Consider the following 19,680-nt stretch of genomic DNA (forward strand, 5'->3'; position numbering starts at 1 on the left):
GTACTGCAGGCGGGGTAATTTATAAAGAAAGAAACGTATTCCTAACAATCTAGAAACCCAGGAAATACCTAGTTTTTGCATCCAGTGAGGACCTTCCTGAAGGACAGCCTGGAGGCTTCAGGAGGTGATTGGGGCAAGGTTATTGCAAGGTGGTTCAGCGGGCAAAGATGGCTGCCTCTCAGCCTGATGGCCCCGTGGCCCATAGTTCGAGTTCTAGAGCCCATGTGGTGGGAAGAATGGCCCTGTGGTTATCTTCTAACCTCCACGTGTGTAGCATGCACACATACACCCACACAGATAAATAACTGTATAAACAATTCTAGCTGGGCATCGTGGTGCACGCCTTTAACCTCAGTACTCAGGAGGCAGAGGCAGGCCTGTCTCTCTGAGTTCTGAGGCCAGCGCAGTCTACAGAGTGAGGCCCAGGACAGCCAGGGCTACACAGAGAAACAAACCCTGTCTTGAAAAGAAAAAAAAAAAAAACAATAAAAATAACGCTGGAAAAGTCTTTGTAAAAACAGTGCCTTTGAGTCAAGGGGGCAGTTTGCATCCCAGGAATAGGTTCCTACACTGTCAAGGGGGCAGTTTGCATCCCAGGAGTAGGTTCCGACATTGTCAAGGGGGCAGTTTGCATCCCAGGAGTAGGTTCCGACATTGTCAAGGGGGCAGTTTGCATCCCAGGAGTAAGTTCCGACACTGTCAAGGGGGCAGTTTGCACCTCAGGAGTAAGTTCCCTCCCTGATGTGGACATTTCCTTCTAGCCAGAGTGGAAACTTGGATCCCAATGGCAGTGGGGGTGGTACAGTGAAGCTCTTGGTCTCGTTCCCTTAGGGTAGGGCTAACACTGCTGGACAGATGGGTCAGCAGAAGGCTGCTGCACGTGCATGAACTTTCCCAATGTTTGGATGATAAATGATAAGATAATCGGTAATCCATGCGTTTGAAGTGTTTATATCAAATTTAGCACATTATAGGTGTGCTATGCCTCCACACTGGGAATAAATAGCAACATGGTTTCTAGCATTTCCTGGGCACCTCCTGGCAGATGTTCACCGTGCCTTACTCATCCATCTTCACAGCCACTCTCTGAGCAGGCCTGTCTGATCATCTTAGTTAGAGGTTAGGGTGATAGGGGTTACCATGTGAGCCACTTTATCAGGGTGTGTTGAGATATGTGTGTATAAACTTGGTTTTCATCTGCACTTAATTTTAAAGGGTTTAAAAACCTTGTTAATATCACTGATATTTCCAAATCAGAATTGATTTTGTTGTAGTTTCACGTTGCTGGGGATTAAAGCCAGGGTCTTGTGGCTGAGGCGAGGGCTCTGCCGCTGAGCTACGTCCCCAGCCTGCTTTTCCTTTTTCCTTTTGAGACAAAGTCTGTCTCACAAAATCAAAATCACCTGGGCCGTCTTTGCATGAACTCTGTGGCCCCAGGATGGCCTTGAGAGCTCTTTATGCCTTACCGTGTCTAGGAATTGGTAGGCCTGGGCCATCAGGCAGCAATAAGGGTGGGTTTTCTGTTGTTACTGTTTTCCGCTCTGTTTTGTTTCTAGGTTATGATGTAGATTTAACTGAAGAAAAAAAGACCCTCGAAGTTAAATTTAAAAAAATAAAGTTTTTTCTCAGATTCTCAGTTCTAATCGTCTGTGACTACCGTTGACAAAGGGGGTTAGCAGAAACATAGCACAAATGCCCAGGTGTCATCTTTGGAGAAGAATTTTAAAACACGGAAGCTGCTTAATGAGTTATAACTTTCCTGTTGCTCGTGAGTCAGCATGAGCCATACCTCCAGAGAAGGCTAAGTGGGTCCGATTTATCTAAGAAGACAGCTGTGTGGTCCTGTATCCTACCCAGCCCCATGGTGCTGCAGATACACGCTGTTGGCTTGGTGAGCAACGGTCAACTTTAGAAAGACTCCAATGTGAAAATATCAGGCTGCCCCGGAAAGCCTTCGGTAGGAGAATAAATGAGAGCACACTCAGATGGAGCCGGCAGCAATATTCCTCCGTCTTAAATAATTCTCCTTTGATGGTGTGGAACGTGTTAGTGTGGGGCTTTATTAGTAAAGAGGTAATTTAAAAGTTGGTGGAATTTTACATTGTGACTTTCAAATCAAGCCTGCTGTCAGGGTGTGCTTGCTTCCTTAGCACAGGAGATTTAGAATTAACATACGGTAAATAAATAGGCCTGTGAGGGAACTTGGAAACCAAATGAAAACAAGTGTGAACTGCACAAGTGCTGTTTTTGTGGCACTGTAGGTTAAACCCAGAGCCCGTGTGCTAGCCAGGCTACACCCTCGGCCCAGTGCATATGGTTTGGTTTTTTGGAGACCCTTTAACACCGTGAGGTAATTTCAGTGTCCAGGAGTCAAGTATAAACCCAGAGGAGGAGAAAAGATCACAATGGGATGCGACAAGGAGATCCTTGCTAGGCATGTTTCCAGGCAACCCAGGAAAAAAGTAAGACACACGTGGAGTTGCTCAAGGTGGGCAGCACGGGGACTTTTTCATGCGGACATTTCCTTTTATCAAATGTTAAGCCTGGCAAAGAAATCGGGTGGTTTAACCTCATTTATTTAGAGTTACATTCAGACAGCGAGATTAGGTTCACAGTCTCGAGTGTCCATCGTTCGTTTTGTCCTTGTCCAGCATCTGACCTGCTATGTGACCACATTTTCCCATAGTCTAGACTGGAAGGCCCCAGAAGCAATTAAACATTAGATCAATGTAAGCAGACAGGTGTGCACCATCGCGTCCCTTCTTTATACCGGAGAGCTCACTCTCTGAATTTCATATGAGCTACGTCTGCTGCACGCAGCAAATCAACTTAAAACACAGGGGCAGAAAATATATTTCCAAGTGTGACTCACACTGCTTACTAACGTTGGAAATGGGCGGGCGACCACCATACACTTCCACTCCATTGAGTTGCCTGGCTCAGCTCTGCAGTCTAATTCCGAAGGTGGGGACATTTGTAGGGTCTCTGAAGGCCTGAGTGACGACGAAGCTCTCCCACCTGTCAGGACTTGGACGGTCTCCACAGAGGGTGCCGAGCGCATTACCGCCACGCGGCGCTGAGGTCAGCCTCTCGGGTGTTGGGAGAGCTTTTGATTCTAAATTACAGACCTCGCAGCCACCGGATATCCTTGCTGCAGAACTGGCAGCAGCTATGCGGCTGCACTCGCGTTTCCTGACAACCACAGCATTATTTCCACTAATATCCTGTTCCAGGCCTTGCGCTGGGGCTACCATTCATTCCCAGGACCCCACCCCCGGGGTTACCGTCCCCGTCCCCCACGACCGCGACGGGGATGTCACCCACAAAGAGAAGCCCCTGAGCATTCAGGAGAACGTCTTCTCCCCGTGGGCTGCCAGGGGTCCTGGGGCACGTGCTGCGCGCCACGCCGTGCCGCGCCGCGCCGCGAGCGTTCGCATTGTCCTCGTCCCTGCGCTGCCGCCCGCCGCGTTCCATCCCCCATCCGTCGGCGGACGGAGCACACTCGCTCCGGAGCCAGCCTAGCGTGGCCGCCGAGCGGCGGTCCAGCAGCTGCGGGGGCGGGACCACCGGCGGGGGGCGGGGCCGGAGGCGGGGGCGGGGCCGGGGCGCGGGGGCGGGCCCGGGGCGCGGCGAGGCGGCCGCGGCGCCAGCAAGCCAGAGAAGGAGAGCGCTGCGAGCGAGAGAGCGAGCGAGCGCGGCGAGCACCAGCATGGCGGGGCTCCGGCGGCCGCAGCCCGGCGCCTACCGCCGAACGGCCGCTGCGGCGAACCTTCTGCTGGGCGTCTTCCAGGTCCTGCTGTCCTGCTGCCGTCCGGGAGGGGCTCAGGGACAAGGTCAGCCCGCCGTCGGGGCTGGCAGTCCTCGCCGCCCCGCCCCCCCTTTCTTTTAAGGGAACTGTTGAAATCTGTGAGGGATCGCGGAGGAAGGGGACCCCGGGCGGCTCGGCGAGGGGGAAGACGGGCTGCTGCAGCCCTGCGACCGCAGCGTCCCCTCGGCGGCCCTAGGCCGGCTCAGGAGCGGGGCAGCGCGGGGCTTGGGGACCGCTAGCCGCGCGCGTCCCGGAGCCTTTGTGCGCGGGCCCCTGCGCCCCGGGCGCATCCCCCGCTTTGTGTGGCGCGCGGGTGCCTCGCCGCGCCCGGCTTCCTGCAGCTTTGTTTCCCCTCAGCCTGGTGGCCTGGGGATCGCCGTGCCTAGTGAGGCGGCCTCGCCCCCAGGTCCGCACCATGCTTGCGTGCCCTCAGCTCCTCGACCCCGGGGCGCCGGCTGGACATTGTCTTTGCATCCTCGGTTCACCCCCTCGGGGTGGCCTCCGCTGGAGAGAGGAGAAGCAGACTTGTTTGGGGCAGGCGGGTGGCACGGGGGGACGGGCGAGGAAACAGGAAGCGTCTCTTTTCCGTGCATTACAAACGCGGTGTGCTTTTTGGTGTCCGTACAGCGATTGAGCCCTTGCCGAACGTGGTGGAGCTGTGGCAGGCTGAGGAAGGGGAACTCCTGCTGCCCACTCAGGTGAGGAGGACCAGGTGACAGGGCGGGTGCCGGCGTGCGAGGGAGGAGAGGCCTGGAGGCAGCCGGCCTTTCCCTGTCGCCCTGGAGCGTTCGGGTCACTTTGCAAGGCAAATAAACGGTCTTGCGGAGCCTGAACACCTGGCAACGGTGGCCCTTCGGCCTCCTCCCGCGCCATGTGACAGGCTGTGAGTCAGAAGGTGGGTGCCCAGGCCACTTGAAGCAGGTTGGGTGTTGCACAGCCTTGTGCCCGATCAGTGGCAGATTCTTTGGCCTTCTAATGGTCCAGGGTGGGCGGGGGACTTGGGTTTGGGCAAGCGGGTGTGGTGTGGATGGCAAGTAGCTGCAGGGTTGAACACAATGGAGATATTGATTTCATAAATGTTGGTGAGTGATGCTCGCCATTAGCCTAAGTAGCTTTGGGATGAAGAAGTGACTTTAAAGGCGTATAATCTTGGATTTTCTCCAAGTATCTTTTATTCCTGTTAGAATACACCCACTTAAGAACCTGAATTTCAGGTTTTTTTCACCCCCCCCCCATGAGATAATGATTACATGTGGAAAAATAATTGCTGTCGTTTTATTGGGGGAATCTGTAGCATAGAGGGCTTCAGACTGCAATGGATATTGCAAAGCTTTTGTCTTGCATAGAATGTTTGAATTATGCAAGAAATTCCCACTGACTTGCAAAAGATGCCCATTTAAACATAATTTTGAAGACTTTTTTCACCAGTAGTGCTGCAGAGACCCAAAATGCATTGGGGATGGAAGGGGTGTTGAATGATAAGAGAATATTAACTTGCATATGGTAAATTTCAAAGTGTTTATTACTTCCCATGCTGGTGGCAGCATCAAAATCAGGGCCGTGAGCTGTAACTTCTTGACCTCTCCAGGTTTACCTTTCTTCTGATGTGAAGCGTTGATGGCAGTGGTTTTGAGAAACTTGGAATATTCATTTGGCCAGGGATAATGATTAATAACTGACAGGCAGAGAGAGGTGGGTTTCTTTTTTTTTTTTTTTCTTTTTTTCTTTTTTAGAAGACAATTTCCTAGATCTTTTCTGGAGGCCAGCAGGCTGCAGGAGAGCCACCTTTGGAGAAGAAGCCCCACCAGCAAGCAGTCTTTGTTTACCAAATGGATTTTTTTTTTTACGCTCCATTCTAAATCATACATCTGCTTTGAAAAGTGTTATGTGTGGGGTACCACCACCACCACCACCACCAACAACAACAACACCAACACCACCACCACCAACACCACCACCACCAACACCACCACCAACACCACCACCAACACCACCACCACCACCAACAACAACAACAACAACAACAGAACAAAACCCAAACTCAAACTCATTCATAACCTTAGCTGAAAACCACCCTAAACACTCGGTAGCATTTACTTTGAGTAGTTATATTCATGAATATCAGTGGCTGATTGGTGGTATGAGCCACCTTTGAGCCAGAGAGGTCTTCCTGGTGGGGGCCTTCACTGTTCACGGTCATATGCTGAAGATCGTTCTGGTCTCTGCTCCTTGGATGCTGGTGGCACTTTCATGTCATGTTATTGTACCTCTCCCTGCTGCGGGGGTTTTTATTCTTTTTTTATTATTATTTTAAAATAAGGCCTTGCAGTGTTGCCTCAGATCCCCTCACTCAAGCCATCCTCCTGTTTCAACCCTGAGTTAGCTGGAGCTACAGGACTGTGTGTCTTCCCTTGGACCTGGCTCCAACCACCAGTTTTACCCAATGAGAACGTCTCACAGTGTTCCCGGGAAGCAGGGTTTCCCTGGTTAAGATGCACAGATGAGCCTTTGCATTGTAGCTCGAGTGACGCCTCCAAGCCTTCAGTGGGTCATGATGGAGGCCAGCCCAAACAGAAAATAAATGATAGACATTGTTTCTGCCTTCGTGAAAGATATATTCTTTGTGGCCCCGAAATGGAAATGCCAAGGCCTTTGGTAACATGACTTCATTTATAGGCTCAAGAGTTATTTTATGAAATGCCCAGTTTCTGGCTTGATCTTTACTTCACGTGCATAGTGTAGTTTGTAAAAATGGTTACGGTTGAGAAGTTGTCATACCCGAATGCTCACCATAGAGACCTTGATAGCTAAGGTACTTTAATGCATGCTATGGCGGAAGTGAGACTAGTATGTATAGTTTTCTGCATCTGTCATCTCTCTATGCGTGCCCTTTAGACACTGTACCACTGGGCATCAGCCTGGGCAGGGATGAGCCGTGCGTGCGTCTTAGATGCAGAGTGTTCTGAAGAAGGTCATTTGGAAGAGATTCTTTTCAAGGAATTTAGAATTACTTTCAGAAGGTTTCCTTGTGTATGTCATAAGAGACTGGAGAATATTTTCAGGTTCTCCAGGAAGTCTAAGAAAGGCCTATGGAACCTCAGAGTTATCAATGAGAGCTGAACATCAAGTTGTGCTCGAGGATCTACCAATACTGATTATCTACAGAAGTGGTTTTTTTTCCTTTTAACTTTTTCTTATGGGACTCTAAGTGACTAAGAACTTGTTGCTCATCATTAGTAATTGTTACAAGCTGCCAGACCCTCTTGTCTTTAAGTGTTTAGGTATGAATCCTCCCACTATTTAGCCTGTTAATTCACTTTTGTTGTTGCTGCTGCTGCTGGAGATGGAACCCAGGGCCTTTCACGGGCTACACACGTGTTCTAGTCACTGGGCTGTATCTGGGCCCAGCATACCGTATCTCCATTACCAGTTTTCTCACGTGCAGAGCAGGGTATTTTTATACTAAGTTCAGAGGAGCTCCTGAGGATGACCTTCTTTGACCTCGGTGATCCTGGTAGCTTGTCATTTTAGTGGTTTCTTAGCCAACTCATAAGCTCCGTCACTGGAAAACGCAAACACTTTCCCTTGCTGAAGGGGCTGCACCAGGGCAGATAACCCACTGTGGTGGACTCTGTGGTTAGGCTGATATGGATGTTGTTCGTGTGGGGGTGTCTGTCTCCCGAGAGTGGCAATGGATTATGCCCCCACCCCTATTTACATATTTTTATTATATAGTCTCCTGTTAGGACATTGTTTGGAATAGTAACACAGAAAATTATCAGTCATAATGAGAGGCTTTATTGTTAGAGTTACAGATCTTCCCCCGTTCTCTGATGATGCAGTACCTGATGGTACAGAAGCCATGCTTGTCTTTTCATGGGCTGTCTGGTGGCAGCCGCATTTGTGTAAGATAGCAAGCTTTGTGGTCCGTGTGTATGGAGGGTGGTGCTCCCTTGATCTGCTCTGGCCTTTGGGTCTCTTTCCTGTCCCTCCTTTGGGACCCGCTGAGCCCAGTGCGTCGTCTGTGGTGTGAACCATGGATGTTGACTGTGGCACGGAGGCACCGTAGGGCTAGGTCCTTTGTGACTCTTGGGTTTCCTGCTGTCACCATCATCTCCCTTCTGCATCTCCTGTCCCATTTGACTTTTCTTTGCTTGTGTGTGCCATGTTGTCTCAGCTGGGTTCCTATACGTAGTCTGGGCTGCTGAGGTTTGAGAGCGCTGCTGTGGCCACCATATTCCCTATGTAGTGGGAGTTCAGTGGCCACCATGATGTCTGGCTCCACTGTCTTATTGATGAAGTTACTCAATCCTGAAGATTACAGATGAAATGCCTGAGTGTTCATTGCCCTGTTGTTGTGTCCTGTTGGTTCCCAGTCTGCCTGGAATCACTCCTGAACACCACAGAGTGGAAATGGAGATGCTGGACCTCATATGGGGCCTGGTGGGATGGGCGGGCCAGCCCGACTTGGGACCCTGATGCAGACGCCAAGCATTGGCACGGCACCGTTGAACCTCTCTGACTTAGATAAAGAAGATCTGATCTTTAAAAATACCATGTCTTCTTGATTTCCCCATCTAAGATTGGGGGTATGGATAATAGAAATTGGTAGAAAGTGAAACCAGAAACAAGATAGTGAACATCTGTTTGTTTTAATCTCAGGTACATTATTATGTAATAGCATGGAACTCTGGTCAGTGAATCATTAACTAGTATTTGGAAATCTTTTTGTCATAGATGTTTATTTTTGGCTTACTGTGAACATTGAAAAATAATAACTAACATGGGTTGAGAACTATCAGCATCATCTTTATATTCATACCCTACAGAGTGTGAGGCATTGTTGCCTGATTTTATAGCTGAAGACAGTGAGGTACTGTACAGCTAAGTAAGTCACTCGCTGCAATAACAAAGTAGCAGAAAACGGAAAGAAAAAAAAAGTGCTGGGAAGTATTGGCCCGGGCCTTTAATCCCAGGAGGCAGAGGCAGGTGGATCTCTGTGATTTGGAGGCCAGCCTGATCTACAGAGCGAGCTCCAGGACAGCCAAGGTTACACAGAGAAACTGTGTCCAGCAACAAACAAGCAGAAGATGTAGCAGGGAGGGTTTGAACCTAGGAAGCGGTTAGCTCTCGAGCCTGAGCTTTTTTGGCTGTGTTGTGTCTCAGTGCTCTCTGAGCACTGTGTGGTGGTGATCATGGTGCCCGTGTTGGAGGGAAATACAAGTTCTGTTTTGTGAGTTTTCAGAAAATACCAAGGACTATTAGAATCTAAGAGACAGCTGGGTTGTACGAAGCCTGCTGGCCAAACACAGTTTCAGGTGCAGATGGTGGTACAGTAAACCCAAACACCTGCCGCGTGGACCCTGCCATTTATACAAAGGCACATGGATGGTGAGAGACACACAAAATCTAAGCCATGCGGTCTGTCTGAAGGGCACGCATGTTGTACGCAGACAGGGAGAGGCAGTGATGGGAAAATTTTAGTTGAAGCCATCCATGGATGCCACTTTGAAAAGATACTTGAGCTCTTGAAAGCAGCATGGGATGGCAATGGCCAGTGGAAGGGCTCTGGGGCACTGGGGTGGGTAGGAATAGAGGATTTGGTCTTGTTCTTTGAGAGCTCGGTTTTGTTGAGGAGAGAAAGCTGGTAATGCCTGGGACAGCTTTTGAGTGCTGACAGTTAAGAACAGAGAGAAGAGGCCAGTGTCTCCCGAGGGGTCACTTGAGACCTAAGGCCAGAAGGGACCCAGCCCCCTGAGTAGTCCAGCGTAGTCAGTCCAGCGTAGTCCTGAAAGAGTTTGGAGTAGTCCCATGAACACTGGGAACTTCTGCAGCACCTTCTGGTTTTTGAGACAGGGTCTCACTGTTAGTCCAGGCTGGCCTGGGAACTCTCCATCTTCTCTCCTCAGCCTTTGGGTCATCCGAGCAGGGACACTGGAAGCTAGGCGTATGATGGGTGGTAAGGAGTGATGTGGACCAAGATGGGTATCGCAGTGATGTTTGTAGGATGGAACGGAGGTGAGCCTGTAAGCATAACACAAAGCCCTGTATATCACCCCTGTAAAACAAGCCTTGGGGATATTGGTGGTGGGCCAGTGGGCAGGACAGGGGAGAATGTGCAGATCTGAATTTCCAGTTGGCGGTGGAGAGAGGGGACCAGTAAAGGTTTTGCCTAGGGGTCTGGCTTTGTGATGGTGCCTTCAGCAGAAGTCCGGTGTGTGTGTGTGTGTGTGTGTGTGTGTGTGTGTGTCTGGTTTTAAATAAAACCAGCTGGAGCTTCTCTATAGGCACTGCTGACATTGGGATGTATGTTCACCTGGGAGTGGAGCTCGAGACGGTGTACGTCTGGAAGTAAGACCGTGTTGTAAGCAGTGCGCGTGCTTGCAGTGTCCTTCCTGCGGCTGCTAGGCTTGGTGCTGTGTGGACCAGAGCTTGGCTGGGAAGCGAGAGAACGGTGGGCGCGGATGGGATATCTGCAGTGAGAGGGACAGAAGAGCGGTCTGGCCTTGTCCTCTCAGTCTGTGTTAACATGTTGAAGATTTTATGAACTGTCTGATGTGGGAACTCAACCCCAAGCCCTCTGGAAGACAGTAATGGCTCTTAGCCACTGCCATCTCTCCACACCCAGTACACTGAAGCTGTAGTGAAGGGACCCTGGGCCGCGAGGACCAGAGACAGGGACTGGAGGGTTAGCGGCACTGGGAGTAGAGGAACTGGAGAGAGAAGCTGGAGAGTCAGGATGTCCAGAGCTCCAAACAGAGGTGAAGCCTGGCCGCGTAATGCCTCCAGGGTTAATGTGGGCTGGGCACTGCAGGGCTTAGTTGGCCTTGGCTTTTCTTTGTCCACCCTGCTCGTGTTTCCTCCTGAAATACACAGAATAGTATTTGAAGGGGATGTTTGCTTAATTTACAAAATTAGTGGCCTTTTTATTGATGTCATAGTGTATTCTATATTAATATGTAATTAATATAGAATATACAATATTAATATAGAATATACAATATAATATACAATGAGCTATACAGTGTCTTTTTTGTCTTTAAATTACTTTTTTATTTTTGAGACAGGATCTCACTGTGCAGTCTGACTGGCCTTGAACTCTTTATGTACACCATGCTGGTCTCTTAACTCCACCTACTTCTGCCTCTCTAGTGCTCGGACTAGGCCACCATGCTCAGCTAAATAATGTTTTCTATACTTAGAGATTTTATTATTAGATCTTATTATTTTGACTACTGTCTTATATGATTAGACTTAAAATGTTAAAAAAGGCTCTTGAAGTGTTTTGGAATTATGTTCAGGCTATGTTCTAAGCCTTATTTACTTACCGTGAGTGTCTGAGAGACCAGTTGCCAACCTATGGCTTTATATTGCCATTATGACATCATTAAACAAAAAGATTTTTGTGTGTGTCTGTGTGTGGTGCCCACAGAGGCCAGAAGAGGGATTTTTTCCCCCCAGGAGGTAGAGTTACAGGTACTTGTTGGTTGACTGATGTTGGTGTTGGGACCCAAATTTGGGTCTTCTGGAAGATGAGTAAGCACTTTTAACCACTGCCCCCCTGTATGACACCGTTGTAAATCTCCACTGATGGCTGGGTCACTTTAGTTATTCACTGCTGCTCAGCGTCGCACCGTTGGGGACTGTGTTTCTTTGAGACAGTTGCTAATGTGTGTTCTTTCACTCCAGGGTGACTCTGAAGAGGACTTGGAGGAGCCTTCTCAAGAACAGAGGTAAGCAGAGAGGGGACAGATCGTTGCCTGCTGGGCATCCCTACGTCACTGGATGTATTGGTCTCTACATGTCTCTCTCTGTATATGTGTTTACTGTTCTTTGTAACATACCTTTCTCTTTGACCTCAGTGGACTCTACGTTCTCCAGTAATTTAATCTGATTTTGTTTTAAAATGATACAAAAAACTGTTGTCAATATTCCCTTGTTTTCCACACCTTAGCCTTGTTTTTCCTGGGGTGTATTTATGTCTGCCTTTTTGTTTAGAAACCTCTGTCGAGGTCAGACTCTGTGCCCAGTGCTAAGGAGAGCATACCAAACAAGTCCCGCATTGCCTTGTTGTATGTAGCGTCCGTCAGTAAAAAGACTTTTTCCTGCTGTTCTGTGTGTTCCTGGTTGTGCACATACACACACACAGCCTTAGGACTTCTCTGTTTCCTAAGAAACGCCTTCCCCTTCAGGTCAGCCTCAGTAGCCCATGGCTCACAGCTGGATCATCCTGGACTGTACTTCATGGTGCTGGTGGCCGTTATTCCAGTACTGTGCTGTTATTTTGCTCCCAGCTGCTTTGCTTTTTAACCTGTTTTTTCCTTTTGTTTATTTTGTCTGTTCCACTCTTCAGAATTGAGATTGTTCCTGATGTGTGAAGATAATATCATGACCTAGGTGGAAGGCTCCTGTTAGAGACCTTCTTTGTGTCTGTTTCTAGAATGCAGAGTGTGGAGCTCTAAGAATTCCCTCAGTGTTACGTGATGGGTGACTGGTCACTGACTCCATGTATGAAGTATTCACTGACTTACCTAGGGCAGAACTGTCATTGCTCAGTTGATTTTAAAAACTTCCTCAAGCCCGTCCAATAGCTTGTGATTTAAAATTAAATGTTTGAACGGGTGTGGTAGATTTGCCTGTAGCCCTAGTGCTTGCTTGGGAGGTAGAAGCAGGAGGATTGGGAGTTCAAGGTCATCCTTGGCAACACCGTCAGTTTGAAGCCCTCTTGACCTACATAAGACCATGTCTTAGGAAACCAAAGGCAAAGCCCAAAACCATGGAGACTTGCTTTAGAATAAAGATTTACAAGAGAATGACAGAGGTCCAGAGAGAGGCCTTGCATGATTGTCACCCAGCACACCCTGTTGTCATGCTAGCCTCGTCTAAAGCTCTGGTACATTTATTGCTGTGAAGGCAGCATTGCTGTCCTACTGTGGACCAAGCTCTCTTCTTTGTTTAGACGTCGTTAGTGTTTTCCTAATACCCTCCAGGGCCGTGTCTTCAATTGGCCTTCAGCGTCTTCTTCGCAGACTGTCTGCCGTTCTTCTCTGTGGGATTTAGCGAGTTGGTTGTTTAGCCACTTACATCACATGTGTGCATGGAGACTGATTCCTTGATTTTAATCCTATGCATTCTTTTTTTTTTTTAAAGATTTATTTATTTATCATGTATACAACATTTCTTCCATGTATGCTTGCATGCCAGAAGAGGGCACCAGATCTCATCATAGATGGCTGTGAGCCACCATGTGGTTGCTGGGAATTGAACTCAGGACCTCTGGAAGAGTAGTCAGCGCTCCTAACCTCTGAGCCATCTCTCCAGCCCTCCTATGCATTCTTTAAGGCAGTTCCAAAGTCCCTCACCCGGAAAGGATTCTCTGCTTTTGAGTATGATCGTGGGCTTCTCGTCTGTAGGTCCCGGGTCACATGTGAAGGTTTAGTAGTCATGTTTCCCTGGGCTTGGGTTATTTTCCATTGATCACTTTCCTAAATTTTGATGGTTTTGTGAGGAGGTCAGGTATTTTGTATATAATGTCCTTGGATTTTAGCTTGTCTGATAACTTTTCTCTGTTTGAATGGGCCAGAGTATGGGGAAGAAGGCCACAAGACAGGCTGCTTTTCTGTCTTGTCACGGCAAGGAAGGTGTACGCATGCAACAGCTTCTCCTTGGATTCTAAACCCTTTCTTTTCTTTTCTTTTCTTTTCTTTTTTTAGACAGGGTTTCTCTTTGTAGCTTTGGCTGTCCTGGAACTCGCTCTGTAGACCGGGCTGCCTCTGCCTCCTGAGCGCTGGGGTTAAAGGCGTGAGCCACCACCGCTAAGCTCGCCTTTGATTATGACTTGGGTCACCAGGTCACCATCTGTCTGTCTGTCTCCCTGCCGGGGCTCATCTCACCGCCTCCTTCACACCGTGTTCTCTGGGGGCAAATGTATTACGTAGAATTAAGCTACATCAACCCAGGTTGTTAGAATTTTCTGTGTAGATTTGCGGCCCTCCTGTTTATTTAGTAATTCATGTGACTAAGCTCTGAGACCCCCAGCCCAGCACCGTGTGTCCTTCTGTTTTAGTACCATTCGTACTCAATCTTCATTGAGGAGCCATTCATATCGTTTTACACCTCTTAATTACTTTTTTATAATTTCATGAATGACACCGTGCGTTCTGTCAAGATATCCTAGAGCAGCTACGTCTATGGCAACTCGAGACTAGAGACATGAACTTGGCCATACCGCAGTCTGGGCTTTGAGAAAGCATGACTGGTGCTGCCGTGGATCTGCCTGTCTAGAGAAAAATCTAGATGGTAAAATGTCAGTGTTGCACCAGCCGAGGCTGCCTGACCACTGCTGACTCTGGCTGTGGGGCCTCTCCTCACACTCTCCTCAGCTGAGGAAGCTGTTCAGCGCCACTGGCCTTGGTGAAGACTCTGTCTGTGTTATCTTGACATCATCTTCTGTGGCTGCTCCGTAATTGTGTTTGGTTGCAAGCCAGGAAGGCACTATTTGAAGCCTTTCTTCTCGCCTCCCCATCCCTCCTTTCCTCCTGGGTGTTCTCAGATATCAGCAGCCATCTACTCCTTTGCTGAGAAGAGGAGATTGCTTTGGGAGATTCTGATGAGAGGGAGCAAACCTGGGTGACTCCAGCTCGTCCTTGAGTAAATGCTCTCCGGGACGCTGAGCTGGCTCCCTGAGCACGTGGCTCTTGGGAGCACAGTAGTGTCTAATAGGATCAGAAAGGTTGAAGTATTGCTAAGGAATGAATAATGTTATTTTAGCTTTGAAAATGATTGTAGAAATCACAATCACTGCCTGGCTAGGTACATTGTCTGTAGAATGCTCTTCATTAGTGTTAATTTGTACCCTGCCGAGGGTAGAACCCAGGCCTCTACGTACTATAGACCAGTACTCTACAACCCAGTCCCTTTTGAACTTCAGAATGTATTTTTTTTAAGGGGGTGTTTAAGGCAGGGTCCTGGACTTGCTCTGTAGACTAGGCTGTAGGCTCACAGAGATCGGCCTGCCCCTGCCTCTGCCTCCCAAGTGCTGGGATTAAAGGTGTGCGTCACCACTTCCCAGCTCAGAAACATTTTTATCTGCTTAGGAAGAGCGGCAAAACAGTTTAATGTCAGTTAAAGGTGGATCCTGAAAGTGGGGACACCAGAAGTCGGGACACTCCTGGTGGCCCTCCGCAGCTGAGAGGCACCTGCTCTTGAGTTTCTGTATGATATATATGAGAAGATTGCATATTCCATGTAGATAGAGTATATATAACCTATATAATATATAAATACTACATAGAGTATGGCAAGCATATTGTACCTTCTGCCCAGAACTCTCACTTAGTGTTCACCAATATCTTCAAAGCTAGCATGTCCGAACTGAACTCCTTGACTCTTCCTGGGCTCTTCTTTTCTTCATCATCAGGTTCTGGGGAAAAAGAGCAAGCACCCTGAGCTAAGAGTCATGTCAGCCTGCTGTATACAGTGAGGTACAGAGGGAGGGAGGGAGGGCCCCTTTACTCCTCATACCCTCTCAGAACCCAGAGTCATCTTCAGAGAGTCTTCTGCCTCTGTCCAGCCAGGTCTCCACATTCCCATCCCAGGGATGCACTGAATCCCTCCTCTTGAGATCAGCCTATTTTGTGTTACATTATTGCTGGATAGAGTGCAGGCTCCCAGGTGTGCACAGGCACAGAGGACTGTGTGTCCTCTCTGCCCCTCCCTTCCGCCTTCCCTCACCCTCCCTGAACCTTGCTCACAGGGTGCTTGCTCCTTTGTGGAAATTACCTTTTGTGGTACCCGAGGTCCAACCTGGTACTCCTTCTGTTGATTCCCTAGTCCTAGACTCAGTCACTGACGCCGAGTTGAAAAGCTGCTAGATGCTATTCTGCAAGATCGAGCTATTAAATAGTCGTCTTTTAACTCAATTGCGTGTTCTCCATAACCAAGTCCGCAGTCAGTCGTGGCTGTGAGAGCCGTGGCACCAGTGCCTGGGTTAGGGTTGTGGCTTCACATCGAGCCCACTGCCAGAGTCACATGTGACAAGAGGCTGTCAATCAGGCGCTGTCAGTATAAAGTTCTTGGTGCCTCTTACAGGGCTGGGTTACAGGGAGGGCGCAGGATGAATGTGTCTAGTTATGGTCTTTCTAGTTTTAACATTTTAAGAGGGTTGTCTTTGGCTGCAATCAGTCTCGTCGTTTAGGTTTTCTTCATAAAGTACAGGCTTTCTAATGGTGCTCATGGTATACATTAAAAGTTCTCTAACCACAAAATACTTTAAAAATGGTTTTTAAATTTGTGTTGTGAAGACATTAGCCAAGTGTAAATGGAGACTCTGCTTTCATTCCTGGAGAACATAGTCCTAGCATCCGGAGGGGAATCCCACATCAGCAAAGCTGCAGTCAATTTATATAATTATTTAGCTTGAAGTGAAATAAATTAGAAAAATAATACACTGGAACTAGCAGACTTTGATTTGACTTTTTTTAGATATTTAAATAATCTCTTACAGACTCTTGCCGTGGCAAGTTTTGTGTGCATTTGTATGTTAATATCAACTATTTGAACCTTCTTTGGGGTCATATCAAATAATTTTTTTGTTGTTGTTGTTGTTTTTTGGGTTTTTTTTTTTTTTTTTTTTTTTTTTTTTGAGACAGGGTTTCTTGGCAGAACAGTTCTGGCTTCCTGGAACTTGTTCTGTTCTCTAGACCAGGCTGTCCTTGAACTCACTGAGATCCTCTTCCCTCTGCCTCCCAAGGGCTGGGATTAAAGGCGTTCACCACCACCGCCCAGCTCCCAAATAATTTTTCAGTCCTTCAAGAATTGCTAAGTGTTAGCCTAAAAAAAAAAAAAATAGGCGAGTCCCTTTAATGCCAGCGACTCCCGGAGAGTGAGTGAGGGGCTTGCAGCGTGAGAGGTGTGAGTGTGGGGTGTGCGTGTGTGTGGGATATGGCGGGTGTGTGTGCGTGTGTGTGTGCGTGTGTGTGTGTGCGTGTGTGTGTGTGCGTGCGTGAGTGCGTGCATGCATGCGTGTGTGCATGTGTGTGTGTGTGCGTGTGTGTGTGTGCGTGTGTGCGTGTGTGTGTGTGTGGATGAACTGGTCCAGGCGGAATCACACTGCTTCTTCCTCTGGATGGGGCAGCCTTTAGAAAAGTCACTCCTGTCAAGTAAAGGGCATTCTGCGCGCACCACTGTGGCTGGCTGATTATCGCTCCAGGTTCAGCGGCAGAATCACTTCACGGAGCCCATTTAGTAGATGGGCATTCGGCAGAGACAGCCAGGCAGAGGCACAGCCCAGGAAGATGTGCCCATCGAATCGAAACAGGCATAGGAAAGACTCGGAGAAGTGAGTGAGCCTGGGACAAGAGCCAAGGTACAGCTGTGAGACAGGGAGGGAGACACTGGGCCTTTAAGCCCTGGGACAGCTGATTGATGCTCTGGTGTTAGGCTGCTGTTCTGTGGTGGGCGTTGTGATCTGAATTGCTCTCTACCATGTTACAATGGCCCGTGAGACACGGAGGCCCTAATTGTAGAGGTGTCTTGACACCACAGTGACAGTATTGGTTAATTCTGTGAAGGTGTTCTAGACTTCTTGTTACTTAAGATAACAGCACAGCTGGGGTTTCAATACTTAAAATAATTTCCCCAGGCAGCTTTTTCTGTCTGGGAACACCAGCATTAGGAATATGGGGTCTCCTGGGAGCTTGTTACTCTTTTAAATGAATTGTCATCAAATTATTAGTTTGCTGTTAAGAGTTTTGCACATGTGAAATCTGAGTCTAGAGTGGTAGTGCCTGGACCCTCCCCCCCCCAATTCACACACACACACCACACACACACACACACACACACACACACTCGCACATGCCATAGGAAAAGACACTGTGGTTGAGTGCTTGGGCTTCTCTTCCTGAAGACCTGGGTTTGAGTCTCAGCACCCACACGGTCACGTGTAATCATCTTTAAGTCCAGTTCCAGTGGACACAGGCCTTATGCAAACACGCGCACAGATATATGCAGACAAAACACCCATACACCTAAAAAAAATTGAGAATTTTCAGTTCTTAAAAATTACTCCTATTCTAGAAGGTGTCCTTATCTACTTCTTGGTGTTTTCCTCGCTAAGGTGAACCTTCGTGAGCTTGAGAAACAGGTTAAGGGAGCCATTCCTACTCCCCCAGCCTCCGTCTCTGCATTCTGGTCAGAGATAGTAGCTCCGAGGGACGTATCACTGCCAGGCTGTTCTACAGGGAGGAGGTCTGCCCCCGTGAGATGCTCTGAGGTACCCACCGCTGCTGCATTTGCAGCTGGTTTGTAGGGTTGGCTTTAGTGAGACCTCAGCCATCGTGTGGTCTCTAAATAGACCAGATGTTGTTGCCATCCAAACAGAGCCAACCAGACGATACTAAGAGAGATGGTAGGAGTTTTTGGGGAAGTCTTCTGGGCTCATCATTAATTTTTTGCTTTTTTAATCAGGCCAAGGTAAATCCAATTCATGCATTAAAACTGAATTTAAGTATTTGCCCAGGTGTTGTACCTCTGCTTTATAGATTGCTCTCAGATGTGTTGTCCTCGATGGCCAGGTGGCTGTGTGGTAGTGTTCTTATTTTATTGACGAGGATAGATATCGATAATGGTAAAATAAGTTGCAGATCTGTAAAGCACAGACAGATGTATGTCCTAAGTGCCCTCTTTCTGTATACCGGTCTACCCTGGCGTTGCATACAAAGGAAAATAGGTTGGAAACCATTTTCCCACTTGGATATAATGACAGCCTGCTCCTGTGGGAAGACACCATGTCCAGGATTGAACTGAGGAAGTGCTTCCGTTCTTTATTGCTTGTAGTTCCTAACAAAACCCCAGGAAAATATGATGAGCTGGCTCTTGAGACAGTCTCAGAGTTGGATCTTTTACCACGCGCTGGACCGGAACTTCAGTTTTACGCTCTTGCAAAATTTTAATCCTTCATGAACATTCTAGTGTGGCCTTTTGAAATAATCTGGAAAATTTAGACGTGGTATCATAGCGCACCTGGACTTTGTAGACCACATGTCACCGTGCTGTGTCCAGATAAGCTGTCCTGTTGGCTTGCTTTGCTTTGTGATTATTTTCAACAGCAAGGAGCAGAAAACCCTGACTCAGCCAGCTCCAACAGTAAGGCAAGCATCATGTCACCCAGCCAGAAGCCGGGGCAGGATGGCTCTGGGTTGGTCGCCGGGGCAGGATGGCTCTGGGTTGGCCGACTCAGCAGGTTTCCTACCTGCTTGTCTTGCTGTGGTCACGTTTGCAGACCTGCAGACCTCTTCCAGAAGAGCAGGTTCAAATAACCCCCAAAGGGTGCCTCTTCCTCAGTAGCATCCTTAAGCCCCATTTTTGAATCTTCCAAGACACTCACGGTGGATCTGTGCCTGTCACGGCCCCTTACTGGCCTGGGGTTTAGTCACAAGGGAGTTATGGTCATTGGCCACAACCAGGGCTTCGCCCGAGTGGGAACAGGGACCTGGAGAGTGGGGAGTCAGAGCAAGTGAGTAACTGGGACCAGGTATGGGGTGAGCCACCCAAGGTAGTGCTTCTCCAGTGCGGTCCCTCTTGCAGACTCAGCGTTACCTGGGAACTTGTTAGACAGCTGAGTTCTCAGACCCCACCCAGGCCTACTGAGTCAGAAGCTCCAGGGGAGAGGCCCAGCCATCTGTGTTAAGGAGCCCTCTGGGTGATTCCGATGCAGGCTGCAGCTTGAGCGCGCTGGTCTAGCGTGAGACATCTGAGGGATCACGCTGCTAAATTACCTTTGTTGACGATTAAATAACGAGAGGCAGAGGGGATCTTGTGGGTCAAGCAGTCAGTAGGAGCTGGGAGGTGAAAGTTGTTCAGTCTTTCCT

At 48.5% G+C, this 19,680-nt stretch overlaps 1 protein-coding gene across 1 annotated transcript in view; it reads left to right on the plus strand.

Moving 5' to 3' along the window:
• The first annotated feature begins 3,657 nt into the window (after window positions 1-3,657).
• Tmem131l (transmembrane 131 like) overlaps window positions 3,658-19,680 on the plus strand; it is a 118,830-nt gene continuing 102,807 nt past the window's right edge. The window contains exons 1-3 of the mRNA XM_041658848.1: window positions 3,658-3,833; window positions 4,436-4,506; window positions 11,498-11,541. Of these exons, the coding sequence (XP_041514782.1) occupies window positions 3,710-3,833; window positions 4,436-4,506; window positions 11,498-11,541 (239 nt within the window). The 5' untranslated portion in view covers window positions 3,658-3,709. The remainder of the gene's footprint in view (window positions 3,834-4,435; window positions 4,507-11,497; window positions 11,542-19,680) is intronic.

The sequence above is a fragment of the Microtus oregoni genome, unplaced genomic scaffold (genome assembly GCF_018167655.1).
Source record: "Microtus oregoni isolate MIOR12 unplaced genomic scaffold, Mior012 000010F_ref0000083, whole genome shotgun sequence".
Classification (NCBI taxonomy): Eukaryota; Metazoa; Chordata; class Mammalia; order Rodentia; family Cricetidae; genus Microtus; species Microtus oregoni.